This window comes from Polistes canadensis, unplaced genomic scaffold (genome assembly GCF_001313835.1).
Source record: "Polistes canadensis isolate GaletaPanama2010 unplaced genomic scaffold, ASM131383v1 scaffold_64, whole genome shotgun sequence".
In the NCBI taxonomy this organism is placed as follows: domain Eukaryota; kingdom Metazoa; phylum Arthropoda; class Insecta; order Hymenoptera; family Vespidae; genus Polistes; species Polistes canadensis.
In genome coordinates, this window is record NW_014569611.1 from 222,509 (window position 1) to 242,499 (window position 19,991).

Here is a 19,991-nt window from a genome sequence, read left to right on the forward strand (position 1 = left end):
AGGAGGGTGTTTTGAGTTCGATCGAATACGAAGGAAGAAATCGGGTGTTGCGGTAGTGGAACGTGAACGCGAAGCAAAAAGGGATGGAGAAACGGGGAGATAGGTGGTTAACGTTGATCCCGCGTGCCGTCATAATGCCACATAACATTAATAAGCGGTTTACACGACGAAAATACGAGCCGACCTGGAACGAGTTTGGAAGGAACACCGAGAAAGCGCGTTTCCACGACAACCCGTTTCATTTATCGTCCTCGATCTCGAAATCGAAACCCTCTCTCGAATGTTCGAGAGCAGCAGCAGCAGCGGCAGCAATAGTAGTAGTAGTAGTAGTAGTATTAGTAATAGTAGTAGTAGTAGTAGCACGAGGTTACTAGCGCGAGATGGGTAAGGTAGAGTTAGAGGGTGAAAAGGATGCTGAAGGAAGAAGGGTGGGATCTCGCGATTCCACTATTGCCACGGAACCACCACTACCAACCACCCTCTTCTCCATCTCCTTCTCCTCCCTCCTTCATTCCTTCCTTCCTTCCTTCCTTCTCCCTTTTCCGAGTTCCTCACAAGCAAGCCCTACCACTCACTACGGCCCACCCCGTCGACAATTAGTTCGCGCGCCCGGCAGTGAGTGCACTTAGCGAAAAGTAAGCAAACTCCACCCTCCTTGCCCCCTCTCTTTCTTCTCTCTCTTCTCTCTCTCTCTTTCTTTCTCTCTCTCTCTCTATATATATATATTACCCTTTCCCTTTCTTTTTCTTCATATCCTGTATACATGCATAAATTCACATAGAAACGTACACATATACCAAAATTGAAATCTCCTCGGCGAAATGATTGCTACGATCATGGCGAGGTTCGATTTAGATAGTTGACGCCAACTTGTCCAGACGACAACGACGATGATACGTATATTGAAATTTTCATATTGATACTCTCTAGTTCGACGTGACTCACCGATGTATCGATAGACCGCGAGTACGAAGATACCTTCTACATATGTATCTATCCGTCTGTCGACGCGTTGTGTCATTGTAGCCGTCGTCGTACTTGCCGTCAGAACGGCTATCATAAAAATACACTCATGGACGTGAGTCGGAAAATGAAAATATCAAATCGATCGAAAATATATATATATATATATATAGATATATATTTATACGTATACGTGATATGTGGAATACGTAGATAGGTTAAGGAAAAAAGGCCACATATATCAGTTGGTTCGTTCAATCATGATTTACCATTTTGACAATAAGTCTTCTTAGCTAGCTCGTTCGCATCACGTACATATATGTAAGTGCAAATATCATTCCCTTCAGGTACCTAATATCAAAAAGAAATATCAAGGACAGATCAAAGCGACTATAGAGCATGACATGCGATCAAACGAAACGAGGGAAGTGACATCCTGCCCAAGTTGTTACTCTGTTAGATTGATGAAGCTCACACCCTAAGATCATTCATTTCATCCATCCCCCTCCTTCCCCCTACCCCTTCTTTTCTTCTTTTCTTCTTTCTCCTTTCTCTCATCTCTATTCCCATATTCTTCGTCTTTTACCTTCCATCGTCCAAGACGAGATATTCTTCGATCTTTCTACTTACGTGATCACGCTTACCTGAGCTGATCCTATGCTAGCAACGAGGCCAGCTACAAAGATTTTCACGCTGACGCGCTCCTTTTTTAGTCCGTCCTTGGTAATTAATGAGACGTTCGAAGTTTTCTAGCTGATAGGCGAAAAACGATCCGTGACGTGTAGCTAATCGAGAGATAAAGGACGAAAACTTGCGCGGATGAGTAAGTGAGAGAGAAGGAAAAAGTTTCAAGTAACGGGATCGAAGATTCGTAAGAAGATTGTGTTAAGTTTTAAAAGGAAAGGAAAGGAAAAAGAGATCTCAGAAATGGATTAAAGGATAGTAAGTAATTCTCGATTATCTTACTTACTCGATTTGTTCCTTAGCTACAATAACAAAGTGATAATCTTGACATTTAAATAGATTGTCCCCCCTAGTTTTTTAATCATATGCTTGTTGCACATAGAAAAATCGTTTTACGTTTCTTCTTTTTTTTTTTTCTTTCTTTCTTCTGACGTTTTAGAATTTAGTCTAGTGCTGCACGTTACTCAAAGGATAAAATTCAATGCCGAAAAAGTTAATTAAACGTGTACTTCGACGAAAATACTCAAATACGCGTAGACCGTTCTTAATTAGGTTCCCTTAATTGCTCGCGAGGATAACGAGCTCGCGAGATACACCTCGACCATAACGAATCCGCAAAATTCCGAGAAAGGAGGAGGGATGCGCGTTCGTTCGTTCGTTCGTTCGTTCGGAGCTCAAAATTGAAAAATTTGAAATAGAGAATATTCTACAGTATCCACCTACGTCATGCTCGCATACAAGATAGATAGAGAAAGAGAGAGAGAGAGAGAGAGAGAGAGAGAGAAATATAGGAGGAAAAAAAAAAGATAAAGAGCACTTTCGAAATTTCGAAACGAACGAACGAACAGGGAAACGGCATTCCTGTCCCTTTTTCTCTCCAAGCACGGCAATTTGGATCATCGACGCGTACCTCTCTTTTCATTCTCGCGTCCATCGTGAACGTGGACGTGTGCACGGCTGCCTGGCAATAAATCCAGACTTACTCTTCATCCTATCTCTCGGCTTTGTCGTGTGCTAGCGCTACGGGAACTCTGGGACAGGCATTGTCGCGGTTATATCGACGTCGAGAAAGAACGGCAAAAAAATGTGTGTGAGAGAAAGAGAGAGAGAGAGAGAGAGAGAGAGAGAGAGAGAGAGAGAGAGAGAGAAAGATAAAAAAAAAAAAACGTGTCATAGGGCGGTTCTCGATGGAAGCTGAATTAAATTCTGAGATTTATCGCGTCAATAACCGTGCATTAATTTACGATTTTTCGAGGGCTGCAGGTGGTGAGAAATAGAACGCATAAGAGTAAGAGAGAAAAAAAGAAAGAAGAGAAAGAGAGAGAGAGAGAGAGAGAGAGAGGGAGAGTGAAAAAGTAGTAGAATGGGGATTGGTTACAGGACGCGTAAATTCACGGCACGCCGTAGCGGCGATTGTTTCGCCTTTCGTAACGAAATATAGCACTAGGAAAGCGAAGGAAGGGTGCCTGCCGGTCTGTGGGTGGGATTGAAGAAAAGTGGGGGAAGAGTTTTGCTAGAGGAACGCTTGAAAACACGCAATAAGAACACACGACCGCATAAACGCATACCTATACGCGTTAGCACGCGATGAGGCACTCGTAAGGGTGGTTCGAAGGGGTAGCTTTGCTATAGGCTGTCGCGGTTACTTGCTCGTATCTCTCTTTCTCTCCCTTCCACCCTATTCTCTTCTATCTTGCTCTTTCACTTTATTGCGATTGTATTCGTGTACTTATCCCCGTCTCTTAGTATATATACATATATACCTAGATATATGTATATAGATATATATATAAATATATATATGTAGTAGGTGTATGTGGAACGATGCGAGACGACCCCAAGTGTGGGCAACGACATATGCGACTGGCGTGTTCCACATCTAACTTGTATTGACCATTACTCAACGTTCCGTGTCCGTAAGTTGTGTGGCAACCGCTGCCATTCACCGAAAGTCGACGACGTTAACGGAAGCGGCTTGCCGCGCCGCGAAACCTATGCGAAAAACTTAACGTTCACAACTTCTTGAAAAGAAAAAATCAAAAGGTCAAAATTAAGGGCCTCGTGAAAGTTTAGTGTTTAATATGTGCATGCATGTTTTAGTTGATACTCCTACTTTTTTTTTCTTTTAATTAGAACAAATTAATATGCTTGTAAATTAGATTTTTACGTTTTTTCGTTAGTTATATATTATTTATCACACTTTTATGATGCTTGATCTTTTTTAAGATACACACAGATTAATTTTTTAAGACAGATTAGAGAGATTATTTCATATTCTCCGTTAATGACAGCAAACGCGTTAATATAAAACGCGTTCGTTAATGACAATGGATTAATTATAACGATATGTTCGATACTAAAAAAATACCGTGGATTATTCCTTTCGTTTTTTTTTTTTATTCATCTAAAGAGACACAATACATTCATACAAATAGTAGTAGTAGTATATAAAGTATGTAAGTAAAGACGAATACTGAGATTTTTCACGGTACGCCATGAACCGTGGACCGCAATTTCAGGAAATCTTCGGATTGCATAGACGGAAGAAAAGTCTTTTATCCGGCTCTTCGAGATTTCCCTTCGTTTCCATTATTTTTTCTTTTTTATTTCTCTCTCTCTCTCTCTCTCTCTTTCTCTCTCTCTCTCAACTATTAACGCCTTCCTTCGCTTTTTCTTCTTTTACACACACACACACACACATACTTATACACAAAAATATACACAATCTCAATGGTAATTTTTCTTTCTCCTTCTTCTCTTCTACTTTCTTCAACTCTTTCTTCTTTCTTTCCTTCTATTTCTCTCTTTCTCTCAGGTTTCTCTCATCTTCCAGCTAGCAACAGCCATTTCCCTTTTACGATTTCATTCGCGCACAGTACGGAAAATAATATTTACCAGGCTTTTTAAGTTTAACGCGTTAAATCGCGGTGCCACGGATTACACGTTTAACGACTTTTCTCTTTTCCGCAACGCGGAAAGAGACCGAGCGAGTCTTTTCATTTCAAAACTGAGAGACCGGCCACCACAAAAAAAGAGCAGAGCCACAGACGGAAAAGTAGTGCGATTGAGTAAGAGAGAAAGAAAGAATAAAAAAGGGAGAACCGAGGAAAAAGAACATGCCCGACTTTAATCCCTTTGATTCTTTTCGCAAAACGAATGCCTATGATCTAACGCGTGTTTTGTGAATACGAATGCTTTCAGCCGATAGGCGCTTCAGTCCCCGACCTCTTTTCGTTTCACTCACGAAGAAAAAATTTTTTTACAAATTGCGAGCTTACGAGCACTACCTACCTAATATTCTTTTTAAGTCAAATATTTATTTCAAATAAAAACATATGAAATTACCTAAAAACACTCCAAGTAGTGTTGTTCTCAAAATATTTTAAGATACTTCTTCTTGTAGGTTATGTAGATACTTTTATTGCTGACGTAATGAACAAAAATGGTCAACCTATTTTTATCTATTTTTATATATATATATATTAATTATTTTTTATTAAATATTAATTTAACTTTAAAATATATTAATACACCCCAGATTGCATATATGAGTTTAATTGGTTACGTTAATGGTACACATTGAACAAATATATACGTCATTCATCCGCAAAATGTTAATTAATATATATTTATGCACCGATTAATCAAATTATTTGTGTATCTCTCATCTGAAAATAAAATATTTAATAAGAATATAGGTATATAGGATTATTATTTTTATTGTTAATATTATATTATTTCTCTTTTGCGCGTGCATCGTTCACATAAAAATTTTCGAATCGACCGAGAATACAACTTCTTCGACCTTGTCGCAAAAAATAGTTTCTCTTGAAACTCGGTCGTTTACACATTTCATATATATGTATTACGTAGGTCGCGAGTGTCCTACATAAATCCTTAGAACTTACTGCACTCTAACAACGAGGTTCATTGAGATAGATCAGTTCTATCTAACGCGAAACTAAAAGATGGACGATCGAGTCTTTCGAAGTTTAAATCTTCCGAACGAAAGAAAAAGATCTTTAAGAATTCGATGAAAAAAATAAACTATATTTTAAACAGGATCAATTTTTCGACTATTTTATGTGCGTATATTCTTCCAATTTGTTATATATATATATTCTTGCAAAGATGCTAAGATTGATACAAAAAATTATTTCATTTTTCGACATATATTTAAAATGTAATAGGAAACAAATGATGTTAATGACAAGCCATATTTTGAAAATTCTTAATCTCCGTTGCGATATACTCGGATGTTGGAAATATGATAAGACGAAAAGAAATGATAGACAAATTGAGAAAGAAAAAAGGAAGAAGAGAGAGAGAGAGAGAGTAGAAACGTGCACGATTTCAAGAATTTTATTCGCATCGCATGCCAGGCTCCACCGGTCGAAAGAATATTTTATTTAAGCTTCCTGCTATACCTCCGAAACGACCCTCTGACCACGAGATACACCCCAAGCCTCTGGGTATTCCTAATTTTCTCTGGCAGACGCCGCTGGAATCTTAATTATGAGGAAGAATTCGTGAAAGTCCAAGCCTAAGCTTACTCTCTTTTCTATATTTTTTTTTCCTTTCTATCTGTCTCTCTCTCTCTCTCCCTCAAATAAGTGCACAATGCTTTTATATCAAATATGAGTAGTACTTTCGAATACTTTGACGTATTTCCGTGAAAATCGAGAGTCATATTTTCGAGGATCGTTGCGGTTATACGTTAAGAGGTACGTTACTTGTGAAATTTCTTTGATATATGCGTCTGTATTTCTCCGTAATAATATTCAGCAAGTTGGGGTAAAGGGTCGTGTAAAGCATTAAAATACGTGCGATACATGCTTAAAGCAGTCAGATGATTCAAAATAAACGTTCTTTAAAGAAAGAGAAAATAGGTCGAGTAAATGGCTGGCTGGTACTTTTTTTTTTTTATACATATTTTTTCTTGTTGTATCTATATATATATAGATTTATATATGTTGTATCTATATATATATAAAAGAGAAAAAGCATAAATGTTTACTTTATTTACCTTGTATTTATTTGATCGATTAAAGTACATATTGCATGAAGGTAAATATCCAGAGATATTTACTGGAAAAGAGAAAAAAAAATTTACGAGAAAAGATCCATCGTTTGGTAGCAACGTAGCTTCAACGTCGCTTACATTTCTAAGAAAAACACGAGTTTAAAAGACGAAAAAGGTAGAAACTGTAGGAACGTAGTAACACATTCTTTTAACCGTATACTTAGAGCGTATTTGTTTTATACTCGTACCTTCCAAGGGCTGTTAGCCTTCTACGTCGTTGGACGAACGACCAAAGCTAAAACTTACTTCTTCCTTGTTCTACTTCTTTTTTCTTTCGCTCTTCCACCCCTCCCCACCCCCCACTCCCCATCCTTTTTTTTCTTTTTCCTTTTTTTCTTCTTCATCTTTCTTTTTTATTCTCACATTTTTACTTTTACGCGTCAGCGAAATTGCCTTAACAAAACCCAATAAAACTTAACGCCATCGTCCGATTTGTCAACTTCGTTTGATCTTTTAAAAATCATTGTTTGTAAGTTCTTTCTTCCTTCTTTTTTTTTTTAGCCCTTATTAAATCTTTACTAACTTGATTATTTTTTTTTAATGTGTTACAGGGATTGCAGAGTTGTTAGAGATCCACAGACCTTCAAGTCAAAAGGCTATGGATTCGTGTCTTTTGTTAAAAAAGCGGTAAGCAATGATATTTTATGTTTTTTTTACAACAACAACAACAAAATATTAAAGAAAAAAAAGGGAACAAATATTACAAACGTTCTTCACTTGACCAACTCTAAACCGACAATTTTATTTTCTTTTTATTTTTTTTTTTTTGTATCTTTATCAATCAAACGCATCTGGTAGAAAATTAACTTTTTATTCTTATTAGAAAAACTCGTTGCCGAGATAATGAGCTAACTTGTACAAAAGAGCAGAGCCTCGGCAACGACTTATGTAAATGTAGGACTTTACATAGACTACTTCTTCTTCTTCTTCTTCTTCTAAGCAAACTCATCTATCGATCATCATTTGAATGTACACACGCATACAACACACATACATATACTTTCTCCATGCGGCATGCACACGCATACACACAAACATACCTATATTCGCACAATATCGGCATTGCATATGCTTGGTATGACAACGCATCGTCTCAGTTCCGATAGGGCACCTGTTCCATTCCGATGCAAACGACCGACGAACTTTACGACAATCCATAAAGATCGAAATCGTGAGAAATTAACAGCGCCAAGCTGGAAGTTCGAGCTGGCCTTTCGATGTTCGATCGATGAAAATAGTAGGGATGAAAACGAAGGGATGGTTACCCAGAAGCAGCAGAACGTTACTGGCGGAAGCAGCTTCGGGGTTTACAGCATCGTTCTTGGAATAGAGAGTAAGAGAGAGAAAAGACGATAGCGAATGAACGAACGAATGAGCAAGAAAGAGAGAGAGGTAGTCCGAGTTTTACTGTACCCCACCAAAATCCGCGACGTAAATCACGACGAAGTTAGATGTACGGCTGAGTAAAAGAAGGCTTTCCTCCGTTTATGGCGAGGTTATTCGTCGAGGCGGCCGAACCCGGAGGTAAAACCTCCTCTCGTTTCCCCTCTGTTTTAATGTCCTATCGATCTGGACCACCGCCGGCACCTGACTCACACCCACGGTATTACTATTGCCGAAGTATAAATTTCCCGGGTGTCTCCGCTAACCTCGAGGAACACGCGAAAATTTCTCCTCCTCTTCCTCTTCCTCCTCATCCTCCAGCTCTTCTCTTCCTCTTCCATTTCAAGCTCTTCTATCCTTTTCTTCCTTCCTCTTTTCATCTCTCTCTCTCTCTTTCTCTCTCTCGGTCACTATTTCCTTCGAGCACCGGATACACGTATCTAAATCGCGTACTCTGATCGCACGGCCAAACGACATCCCCTCCAAACTCTTTTCTACGATCTACTACTACCACCACTACTACTAAACGAACAAAAATACGAATTCCTTGGATTCTACACTACTCTTCTTTTCCGATAGCATCCACATTGTCTATCTCTATCTCTTTCTATCTCTCTCTCTCTTTATCCTCTTTTTTTCTTTTTCTTCTTTCAACGTTTTTAAACTGTTGAAACGATCGAAGATTTCGTTCGTTCGTTCGTTTTACAAGAAAGAATTTTCTCTTGAAAATCTTCTCATAGATTCGACGAAGGACACATACAGACAGACAGACAGACATTTACCACAAAAGAGGATAAAGAAATCGAAATAACTTTTTGTGAAAGCCACGTAAGTCGTAAGTGAGAGGAAGAAGGAACGGTGCTTGTAGGGTACCTGCGCATGACTTAATAATGCATGCAAAGCAGTTGGGTGTCGGTTCGGTCAGAGTGCTTCACGGCTGATCGCTGATGTCTATACACAGTCCTCTTCTATATAAGCTTGTGGTTTCGAGTGTGAGAAAGAGATAGCTAGCTAGCTAGAGTCATCTTCGTAGTTGGACAAGTTCAAACTGTATAGGGATTATAAAATGTTAGGGTGGATCAAAAGGAAAAAGAGAGAGAGAGTGAGAAAAAAAAGAATAATATTTATTGGTTTTAAAAATGCTATAGCATTTGCTCTTTTTATACAAATATAATATATAATAAAATAGCTGTAAAATAAATCTAAGAAGGTAATAGTTATAATAATAATATAGAAAGATAAAGAGAAAGAAATTAAACGATACCTAGTGTTTATAAGAATCCTACTACTTGTACTTCTTATATATGATATATAATATATATGTAAATAATAATAATAATAATTTAGTAAGAAAAATAATTTGACTATATAGTAAAAGCTTAAGATAGAAATATTGTATTATAAAAAAGAAAGATAAATGAAAAGAAAGAGAAATAGAGATAGATAGGGCGTGTTGGAAGCTTGAGCTCAGTAAAAAAAAAAACCAAAAGAGGAAGAGAGGAGAAGGACGTTGATATCGACCGGAGTTTAGAATCGGCTTAGAGCCGAGCGTGTTCGGTCTCGCGGTCTATCTGGGCTAACCGCGCAAATATGCGGCATCATATCGGGAATGGAAATTCGAATCGGAAATACTTTATCCCACAGGAGCACGAATGTCGTGGGATAAGGACCGTAGAGTAGTGGGAAAATGGTTAAGGTGCACGAATCTCGAAGAAGAAGAAGAAACGAGTGAGAGAGAGAGAGAGAGAGAGAGAGAGAGAGAGAGAGAGAGAGAGAGAGAGGAAGAAGGGAGGTTAAAGGTGGAAGAAAAGCGAAGAGAAAACTCCCGGAATCCTTCGAATGGCGCAAACGGTGAGGAAAAGAGTGGGGGTGCTCACCACCACCCTCTTTTCTCCAACCACGCGTTTGTGAAAAGCCTTTCGACGGTCACAACCCCTACCGCTGGAATTTCTCAATGGCGGGAGTATTTTCAGCCATCTCTTCTTCTCTCTCTCTTTCTCTCTTTCTCTTTCTTTCTTTCTTTTTTCTTTAGCTCTCGGCCTCTTTTTATCTCATCTTTTCTCAACTCCAAAGATTCGTCCAAGCGGCAGTCAAATAAAATAAAAACGAAGATTATTTTTAGTCTCTTTCTTTTCTTTTCCTCCTCTTCTTTTCTTTGTCTCTCTATATTTATCTGTCTTTCTTTAATTTTCTTTCTATTTACTATTCTTCAAAATTTTGTCTAACTCCATCTTTCTTAAACATTTGGAAATATGAATGATATACATAATGATAGTCGTATATATGTGAGGGCATGTGTGTGTTTAGTTATTACATAGGTGTCATTTTTCTTACAAATCAAACTTTTTGTTATAAACTTATGTAAGTACGTTTCTCCAATTCTGATCGAAGACAATTTCTTCATTTTATTTTACTTTTCTTTTTCTTTTCCGAGCAAATTCTTCCGAATATTTCATTCGAATCATACAATAGTCATCTATAGGATAGGCCAGAGTACACTTATGTATATATATATATATATATATATATATATATATATAGTCTGAAAGGTATATTGAAGCAAGGCCATGACCGTTTTGTTACCTACTCGAGAACAAATAGCCCAGCCACGTGGAGGCTCGTTCTCCCTTCTATCCTTCGTCATAAAGGATAGCGCCTTTTCTTCGAGAAGGGAATTCAAAGCAGCGATGGGAAACACCGCAGTTTGCCGAGGGCAGTTCTTGGGAAATGCGAGGAATCGGAGGTGCGATTTGTCGAATGGAATTCCCTCTCGAACTAACGTATCTTAGACTCGATCAACTACCATCCCTGCCATTTTCGTTGGTAAAAGGGAAAGGAATGGAAGGGAAGGGAAGGGAAGGGACGTTACGTTCTTACGATTTACTTTAGCCACTTAACGAGCTGTCCCATCAGTCCGATTTAATTCTTTCGTCCTTTGTGTGTCATTCTTTACTTTTCTCTTTCTTTCTCTTTCTATCTATCTATCTTTATTTCTTTTCTTTCTTTTTTTTTTTTTTTTACTATTTCTTTATCTCTTTACTTCTCTTCGCGTACCTTAGATTCGATCGTCGTAGGAGGAGAACATTAAAGGACGTCACTCGTGCGAAAGGTATAAACGTTAACGTTATTCCTATTTCCACGAATAAGAAAAAGAAAAAGAAAAGGAAGTAGAAGAAGAAGAAGAAGAAGCCGGGACGGTAAAATTTTTCTCGATCCGCTTACGGCGTGCTTTTCTCAAAGCAGAGCAGTAATAAATAAAAGTTACGATCGGTGTCCTGCGTACTCGGAGTTTCAGCCGTTTGCTGTTGCTCGTAACGTGGCTTTACTTCTTACGTTTATTCCATTTATCTCGACCCCCTTTTGCACGGGCGAATCGTTCCGTCTATTGAAAAGTGTCTCTTTCTTTCTCTCTCTTTCTCTTTAAAACTTATCATTTCTAAAGGCAGCAATCTTAACTAGTTCATCGTGACGATTATAAAGAGAAAAAAATTCTCCGTGCTAAAGTTTTCTCAATCTCGTTTTTATCATCATTCTCATGCTATCGATTAAACCATTTTATTCATTACCACACCCATTGTTTCAGGAAGCGGAAATCGCCATCGGTACCATGAACGGGCAATGGCTCGGTAGCAGAAGTATTCGAACGAATTGGGCGACTCGCAAGCCGCCTGCACCAAAATCTGAAGGTGAGTCAAAAACAAATGTGAACATCGATCCCTTTTTTTCTTCAACTTATGCCTAAACCTAAAACGTAACTAAACTATTACAATAAATTATACCAATCGAACGATCAAAATTCTGCAAGATCTTAACTCTGTCTTAAAATTGTATATTACGATTAAACTAAAATGACGAAATATATATTTAGAAAAAGAGGTGGGTGGGAGGGGAAGGGGAAAGGAAAAAACAAACAAACAAATAAAGAAAGAGAAAAATATTGACTCTCTCCCTTCCGAGAGAGTAAAAGGAGCTTCCAATTTCTTTTAATAGCTGAAAAGAAAAGAAAAGAAAATATCGGTCGATGAAGGAAAGATGATAGGGATGAAGATGGAAGAGTTTGGGGGAAATAGAAGGGGGATGAGATATGAAACGAGAGATATCCGTCAAAGGAACATCGTGTTTATCTTCCAACGCGGTTTACTCAATGTGAATAAGAATCTCTCTGCGTGAAGGTAAATTAAATATCACGTTGGCGCGTTCACGCGATTGCGGAAATTTTCGTCGATGCAACCAGAATTTGATTAGGTCGGGAAAATTCCATGGTTCGCCCAGAAATGGATGCGCACGATCGAGTCAGTCTATTCTCGTCTCTCTCTCTCTCTCTCTTTTGTCGTTGAGAATTCGAAAGGTTCACTCGTTTTCTTTCTTTTTTTTTCTCTTCTAATACTAGCACCGCGCACTCATAACGTGGATCGTTCGCTCAGAAAGCTTTCACTGTGCCATTCAGAAAAGCTCGAAACGGCTTTACCACGAACGGTTACTCTGCAAAAGCGGCCTCCGCAAAGGCACCACCACTCGCCGTTCGAGTGTTTGTTAATCGATATCTCGAGATGGACTCGAGAGCCTTTTTTCAAACGAACGGGGGGCAAAAGAGAGAAGGTACAAGCCGACCAAACGACCAAACGACCGAACGACTAACTGACTCACTACCTTTTCGATTTCAAACAAGCTACTACTATCGCCTTGCTTAGAGTACTACCTACACCGATCGACTTCGGAAAGCCCTTTTCCTTTTACCACTTCGAATCCCCTATTGCTCTACGACACACACACCAAATTTTCTAACTTCTTTTACCTAGGATTTTTCTTTCCCCCTCATTTGTCGACAAAGAAAGAAATAAAGACCTTTACGGGAAAAAAAAATCTTTGCATTGACTTTTAAGCATTTTCATGAATATTTGTTTCCCTTACCACTAAAAGTCGGGCAAATTTTAAAAAATATTGTGTTTCTTTTTGGCAGGTCTGTTTCCTACATATTTTTCTTTTTTAACATCAATTCATGTAAAATTTCGTATAAATATTGTACATTTTATTATTTAAAATCGTTAATAATCGTTATAGAAATTTGGATACTATCAGATTGATAATAATATTTGTTCAAGAATATTATGATAACATCGAATGATAAATAATCAGTGAATAATCGAATTTTATACGAATTCAAGTGGAAATACTACAATTATAATTGAAATATCTATATCAATCCTGTATATTAATTTGTATTATATAATACACTCTCGTTGATAATATCAACATCTTAATATCAGAAAATATATAAAGAACAATCTTGATGATTATAAAATCATTCGAAAATTAACATGATCAAAAAGAGAGAAAGAGAAAGAAAGAGAGAGAGAGAGAGAGAGAGAGAGAGAGAGAGAGAGAACAGTTCATGAAAGAATATAAAAGCCTTCGGTAAGAAAGAAAAGGGGTATAGTAAGGATACGGTAAGAATTCAATTGAAGTTATGAACTAAACGCATAATGAGCTTGAAGGTAGCACTCCGAGAGCCAAGTAAGTATTATTATATTATCATAAGCGGCTCTCCGTCGTCAGGCCACGGACCTCTCCTACCTCCGGAGAGAGTTAACTCCGACCCCTCGACTAACTAATTTCATTCCCCAAGTCTTTAATTAGTATTCGTCGCGAAGAGTCCGAACTTTTTCACTAGACTACGAAGATGAGAAGAAAGAGAAAGGGAAGGAAGAGAAAGAGGAAGAGGAAGAAGAAGAAGAAGAAGAAGAAGAAAAGAGGATGAGAGATCTTCCGCAGCCTCTGACCCCTTTCCTGGACCCAACCGACCGACCGTTCATCCGTATTTGCATAGACCAAATTCTCCAAAAGCGGAACTTCCTATTTCTTTATCAGACAACCGTTCTGCTCGCGTTAACTAAACTTTTCTCTCTTCTATAAAAATCTATTAGAAAATTTCGATCGAAATATTAAGAGAGATACATTTAAAGATCTTTATTATTATAACCTTTTTTTTTAATTTTAACAAATTATATTATTATATTTATTATCAAGTTAAATATATATTAAGGAAAAAAAGATAATTAACGAAATATATATAAATTTTGTAAAAGTAAATCTTTCTTATCTTAAAGAAAAACGTCGATAATGAACAGGAACGTGGGATGTTACGTCATCTCACGCCGGATGAAGATCTAAGAAACAACATCGTCAGTGGTCGTCCATGGAAACAGTCGAAGCAGGCTCATTTTCTTTCTTTCTCTCTCTCTCTTTCTCTCTTACTCTTGGTGAATAGATTCGAGTAGAAGAGCAAGTTCCGAGTGCAAGTTTATCGACTATCGTTTTACTCCCCTGAATTACACGTCGGAGTTTATATGACTCCGGACTTCTCCTTCGCTCTTCTCTCTCTTTCTCTCTCTCTCTCTCTCTGTCTTCTTTCTTCTTCTTCTTACTTTAGTATCTCTTTCCAAGAACATCCTGGCGATTGCGCCAAAGCTCATCTACAAATCCAAAAGCCAGTGCACCATAGTCACCGCGCCAAGATTCATCTGCATATTTTGACGTAATAGGAGGAACGCGACTGCAGCGAGAAGTCTCTTGCATTATACATTCTTTAAACAAATCTCGACTCGATGTAAGCAGTCGGAAGTTGGTTTAACGCAGGAACACGATGATAATAATAAGAAGATAGGGAAGTACTACATTTCGTGCGAGCCAATTTCTTCGAGGGAAGAAGAAGAAGAAGAAGAAGAAGAAGTTTCGATTATCTGGAAAGTGTGCCGTAGTCTTCTCTTCATTCTTTCTCTTTTCTTCCTTTTTGTCTCTCTTTTCTCTCTCTCTCTTTCTTTCTTTCTCTTTACCTCTCTTTATCTTTTTTTTTTTTTTCTATCGACTTTCCGTTAGCCGTGATTATCGGTAAAAGGATAAAACCATCGAGAGAGAGAGAGAGAGAGAGAGAGTTTAAACATATAAATTTATATCGGTCTTTATAAATTTCTCGATTATATTTTATATTCCGTTTCCCCCGCTTTAAAAGATACACGACTTCGTGAAGAATTTCAATATAAAATTTTGGTAGAAAATTTTCATCACTATTTTGTTGACCCCAATTTTATTATTTAAATATGTGTGCTTAATTTAATCAATGGTTTTTTCTTTTTTTTTCTTCATATTAATTCACTTTCAATCATGTTTATCGATCCTGCGCGATTCTATGTCGAATAAAGAAAGCGAAAGAATAAATTGTCTCTAAATGTGGGTGGGTTCAGAGTACGGAGAGGGTAAATAGAAAAGGAGGATGAGGTCGGAACCGAGCAACCATTTAATTTGACTGAATCCCGAAGTTAGTCGGCAACTAGGTCAATATTTTATAGCTCTGGCAATTAGATAATTTTGCGGCCGGGCAAAAATATGATTGCTGGCGTGTGAAAGGACCAACTTGGGCCACGGGTTAATGTCAAAAGTTTGTATCGTCCTCGACGTGTCGAATCGTAGCTCTTTCTCTTTCACTCTATCTATCTATCCATCTATCCATCTATCTATCTCTACTATCCTTATCTCTCATTCACTTTGTTCAAAACGTTTTTACCGATCTCATATCATTTACAGTCAACATAATAGCGCCTATTCATGAGAAAACTCGATAAAAATATAACATCAAAATTTTTTATTCGATTTTTATTATTCCGAGAATATATAATTCGTTATAGTCGCATCAATAAACCTTGCCAACTTTTCACCTCGAGATATAACTTAGACGACGACAGTTGCGATCGACTATCTTCGGAGCCAAACACATATACACAGACCCAGACATAGACAAAGAGAGAGAGATAGAGAGGGGGAAATGTATAAAGAGGCGAGTCGCTATTATACACGCAGGTGGCAAACGCAACTTTAACGCAATGTTAACGCACCGGAAGTCCAGTCCATCACGAGTGACGTAAAGTCGACATATAGGTATTGAATTAACAACAAAGTCCGTTTGCGAGGGTTAAGTGTCGAGAGATAGATAGATAAAGAGAGAGAGAAAGCTGAAACACAGGGAATATACTCCCTGGCATTAAAGTGCGCAAGAGCCAGTACCGAGCTTGAAAGGTCCGTGTTTAGAATGAGAGAAAGAGAGAGAGATAAATAGATAGATAGATGGATAGATAGATAGATAGATAGATAGTTAGATAGAGTGAGAAGGAGAAAGAGAGAAAGAGAGAGACAGAGATTCGCTAACAGGCTACTAGTACATATACTTCATCGTGTGCGTGATGCAGTCGATGCGGCAGACTGTCTACCTACAAGTTCTATCGCAGGTTCTATCCAATCCCGAGCATAGTAGTTAAAGGCGAGGCAAGACGAGAAGTCTGACTGCCCCTTTAAATTCACCCTACAACCATCCGCATCAGCTTACGACCACCACGAGGGAGAGACCACCCTTATCGCTACGTGCGGGCCTTAACACGTTGTCGTTAACTATACGGGGAGCTTCTATCGTCGTGCCTCTCTCTCGTTGACGATTTTCACAGGGAATAAATGCGACGAGAAACTTCCGTGGTATCCTAGAAGGATGAAAAGATAGTCAGGATCATGCATAAATGTATATATATATATTTATAAGATTCCACGTCATAATTATATCGTTTTGTTTCGTATTCTAAATTGTATCAGAGATATATCTTTCACGTATTCATAATAATATTAATCATTAAACGTTAGCTGATATATTACATACATACACGTATATATATATATATATATATATATATATATATATATATACGTCATCGTTTAATTAGAACTTTTTTCCAAAGAAATATAATATTATTTAATTTAGACTATCCATCTTTTCTTTCTTCCTTTTTACTTTTCTATTTCATTTTCCGCGTTACCGGTTATAGTTCACGCGTAGAATCTTCGTGTAGAAAAAAACAATGGATAGTATTTCGTTCCTCACGGCATTCGTCATTCTCGACTGAACTCTAGTTTATTCGTCCCTTTAATTCTTCGATTCCAAAAAGAGAGGAATAAAGATAGATAGAGAAACAGAAAGGGAGATCGTGTGTCGCGCTATCGAGCAGTTTCATTTTTTTTTTTTTGTTTCAAAAACGTGGTTCACGGGGTAGCAGAAACAAAGGGAAAATCCAAACACAACGACACCCGGGGCGATTATTTTTCGATGCTATTCCATTAAGCCCGATTTATCAAGCGGTACCGTTCATCGTGCCTTTGTATTTCGTCATATTTAAAGCACTCGTAGCGTGTTGAACAGAGAGTGAGGGAGGTTTCCACTACCTCCAACAATTTTGAAAAACGTGCCTCCAGCTCTTGTGTCAATTCAATACACGGTCTCGAACGTTGAAACGTTCACAAGCAACGATAATTACTTTTATGGCCTAAAGGGCGGGTCAAGTACACTTTTTCCCCTACCCTCTTGCCTCTTCGCGGCGATATGCACGTCGAGTGCGTGTTTTCGTGTGTTTGCAAATGCGTCTATACGTTACTGAAACATGAGGCTGATCGAATGAAATGTCAACAAACGAACCTGCTGACCAACCACCGAACCTATGCACTTCACGATTTCCCTTTCCCCCCGTCCTTCATTCTCTATCTTCCTCTGTCTCTTACCCTGGTTCGATCTATTATCCTCTTCCCTTCCTTCCTATATTTCTCTCTCTCTCTCTCTCTCTCTCTCTCTCTCTCTCTCTCTCTCTCTGTCTAAAGCTTTATAGACAAGCATCGACGAGAAAAGGAGAGACCGTGTTCCGCTTGTTGCATCAACTCTACTCGGTCGATCGTTCGAACACATAGAAACGAATAGTTTCTGATTGACTGTCCGTATCGCAACAACCCGCGGCGAAACTGTAATACGTTATGGGACTGTGCACCGGTATACTTTTCAAACGGCATGAATAATAAATTGGATGGGATTGCTCGGAAATCGGCAAGTTTTCTATATTTTAACGTGAAAACAAAATAGAAAAAGTGATCGAAAGTTATAGAGAAAGATAAAGAGTGAAATAGAGAAATAGAGAGAGAGAGAGAGAGAGAGAGAGAGAGAGAGAGAGAGAGAGAGAGAGAAAAGTGATTCAAACGTCATCGTTGGTAGATACTTCTATGTAGTTTCGTCAGATTGCTGATCGTAAGCTCGTGAATCTCGAGCCTCCTTTTCAGAACACGAACGAACCGACAAAATTGACTTCGATCGGTCCCTCGCCTCGTGATTGAAGTTTATAACCATCGTCGTTCCACTATGGTGCCGATTGTTCGACGAAGTTAATGCATTGGTGTTAGATACGTTTCGAATCTCTCTTTCTTCTTCTCTTTCTCTTTCTCTCTCTCTCTCTCTCTCTCTCTCTCTCTCGCTATTTGTACACAAGTTCGACTATAGAAGCATATACTAACCAAGTATATACAATATGATACGATCGTGTGGGTGGCAAACTCTAGAACAAGAGACATGCTTCGTGTGGGACAGCAAATTGAAAATATAAAGCCGGAGATCTCGTGCTTGCGGTTTTCGACAGGAAAATCCGACGATATGGATGGCATTTAGACGCTTGGAAAAGCTTCTACTGTTATTTCAACTTGGAACCATTGAATTTTTAGACTATTTCAGACCAAGAACAACGTTTAAGGATTACAAAGAAAACTGTATACTCTTTGAATCGTTCTTATTTTTATATATATATATATGATTATTATTATAATGCTTATAAATTTTATTGAACAAATTCAATTATATCAGTAAATATACATCGAGAAAGGTTTTATTTAATGCAGATGGAACGAAGAAATGATAAAGTTTGATTTTGTTAATGGAACGTCGAAAATAATAAGAGATAGATAATAAAAAAAAGAATGTGGTGTCTCCGCGCAAAATAAATTTGAAACTCGTATTATCATGTGGAAAATAATCAATTAATTCATATATACAATGACTGTTCTTTAAAATCATACGCTTACTAAATGTTTCCTTAAAAACTATTGATATAATATGCTTGGGATAAAGAAAATGTAGAAATACATACATTAGTATACTTTAATTACATATGTGATAAGTTTAACTTGAAAACTTAATTAATAAAAAGTAAATTAAACAAATAAAAAAAGAATGTATCTTAAAATTGTACATATTGATATAACAAGAGAAATATTCAATTTTTTCGAGCCTAACAATTGGTCATCCTTTGTTTTTTAATTGTTAATTAATTAATTTGAATAATACACAATAAATTTTTTTAAAAGGTATTATAAATATCTATTAATATATTTCGAACATTTTAAACAATTTCGGTCTAATATTTTACTTCATGAAAATTTTCAATTGAAAGTCATCATTCTTCAGGAACGTTAAAATAAATGTTTTTTAGTTTAAACAATCCTACATATTAGTATAGTACATGAGAGTATTAGACGTACCTTAAATGAATGTTAATTAATCGAAGAAAATGTATATTTTAATCTAAAAACACGGAGTATAAATTCAACGTACTGTTCTCTTCGAAATACACTGTTAGACTGACTCATTGTCCGTTATGAAAGTCAATTAAAATTTCTTTATTGATTGTTGTTTATATGACTTTTAGAAGAATAAATTCTATTTATTACAATTATTATTTTCATTATACGTGTATATAGCCTTCAGAAAATCATGTAAACAACAATCAATAGAAGAATTTTAACCGAGTTTCATAGAGGATAATGTGCCAGTCTAACAATGTATTTCGAAGAGGACGGTACTTTAAATTTATACTCCATGTTTTTACACTACAATATACATTTTTTTCGATTAATTTACAATCATTCAAGGTATGTAAAATCCTCTCAAAGTATTATATAACATTCCTATTAATTAATAATCAATATTCTTGTCCCAACAGTATATTAATATATATGAGTTTCAAAGGGAAAA

The 19,991-nt window shown here is 37.3% G+C and overlaps 1 protein-coding gene across 5 annotated transcripts in view; it reads left to right on the plus strand.

Moving 5' to 3' along the window:
- LOC106786062 (nucleolysin TIAR) overlaps positions 1-19,991 on the plus strand; it is a 234,241-nt gene that overhangs the window by 187,603 nt on the left and 26,647 nt on the right. For all 5 annotated transcript variants that reach the window (XM_014747065.1, XM_014747063.1, XM_014747061.1 and 2 more), the window contains exons 3-4: positions 7,282-7,357; positions 11,697-11,799. In XM_014747065.1, coding sequence (XP_014602551.1) covers positions 7,282-7,357; positions 11,697-11,799 — 179 coding nt within the window. The remainder of the gene's footprint in view (positions 1-7,281; positions 7,358-11,696; positions 11,800-19,991) is intronic.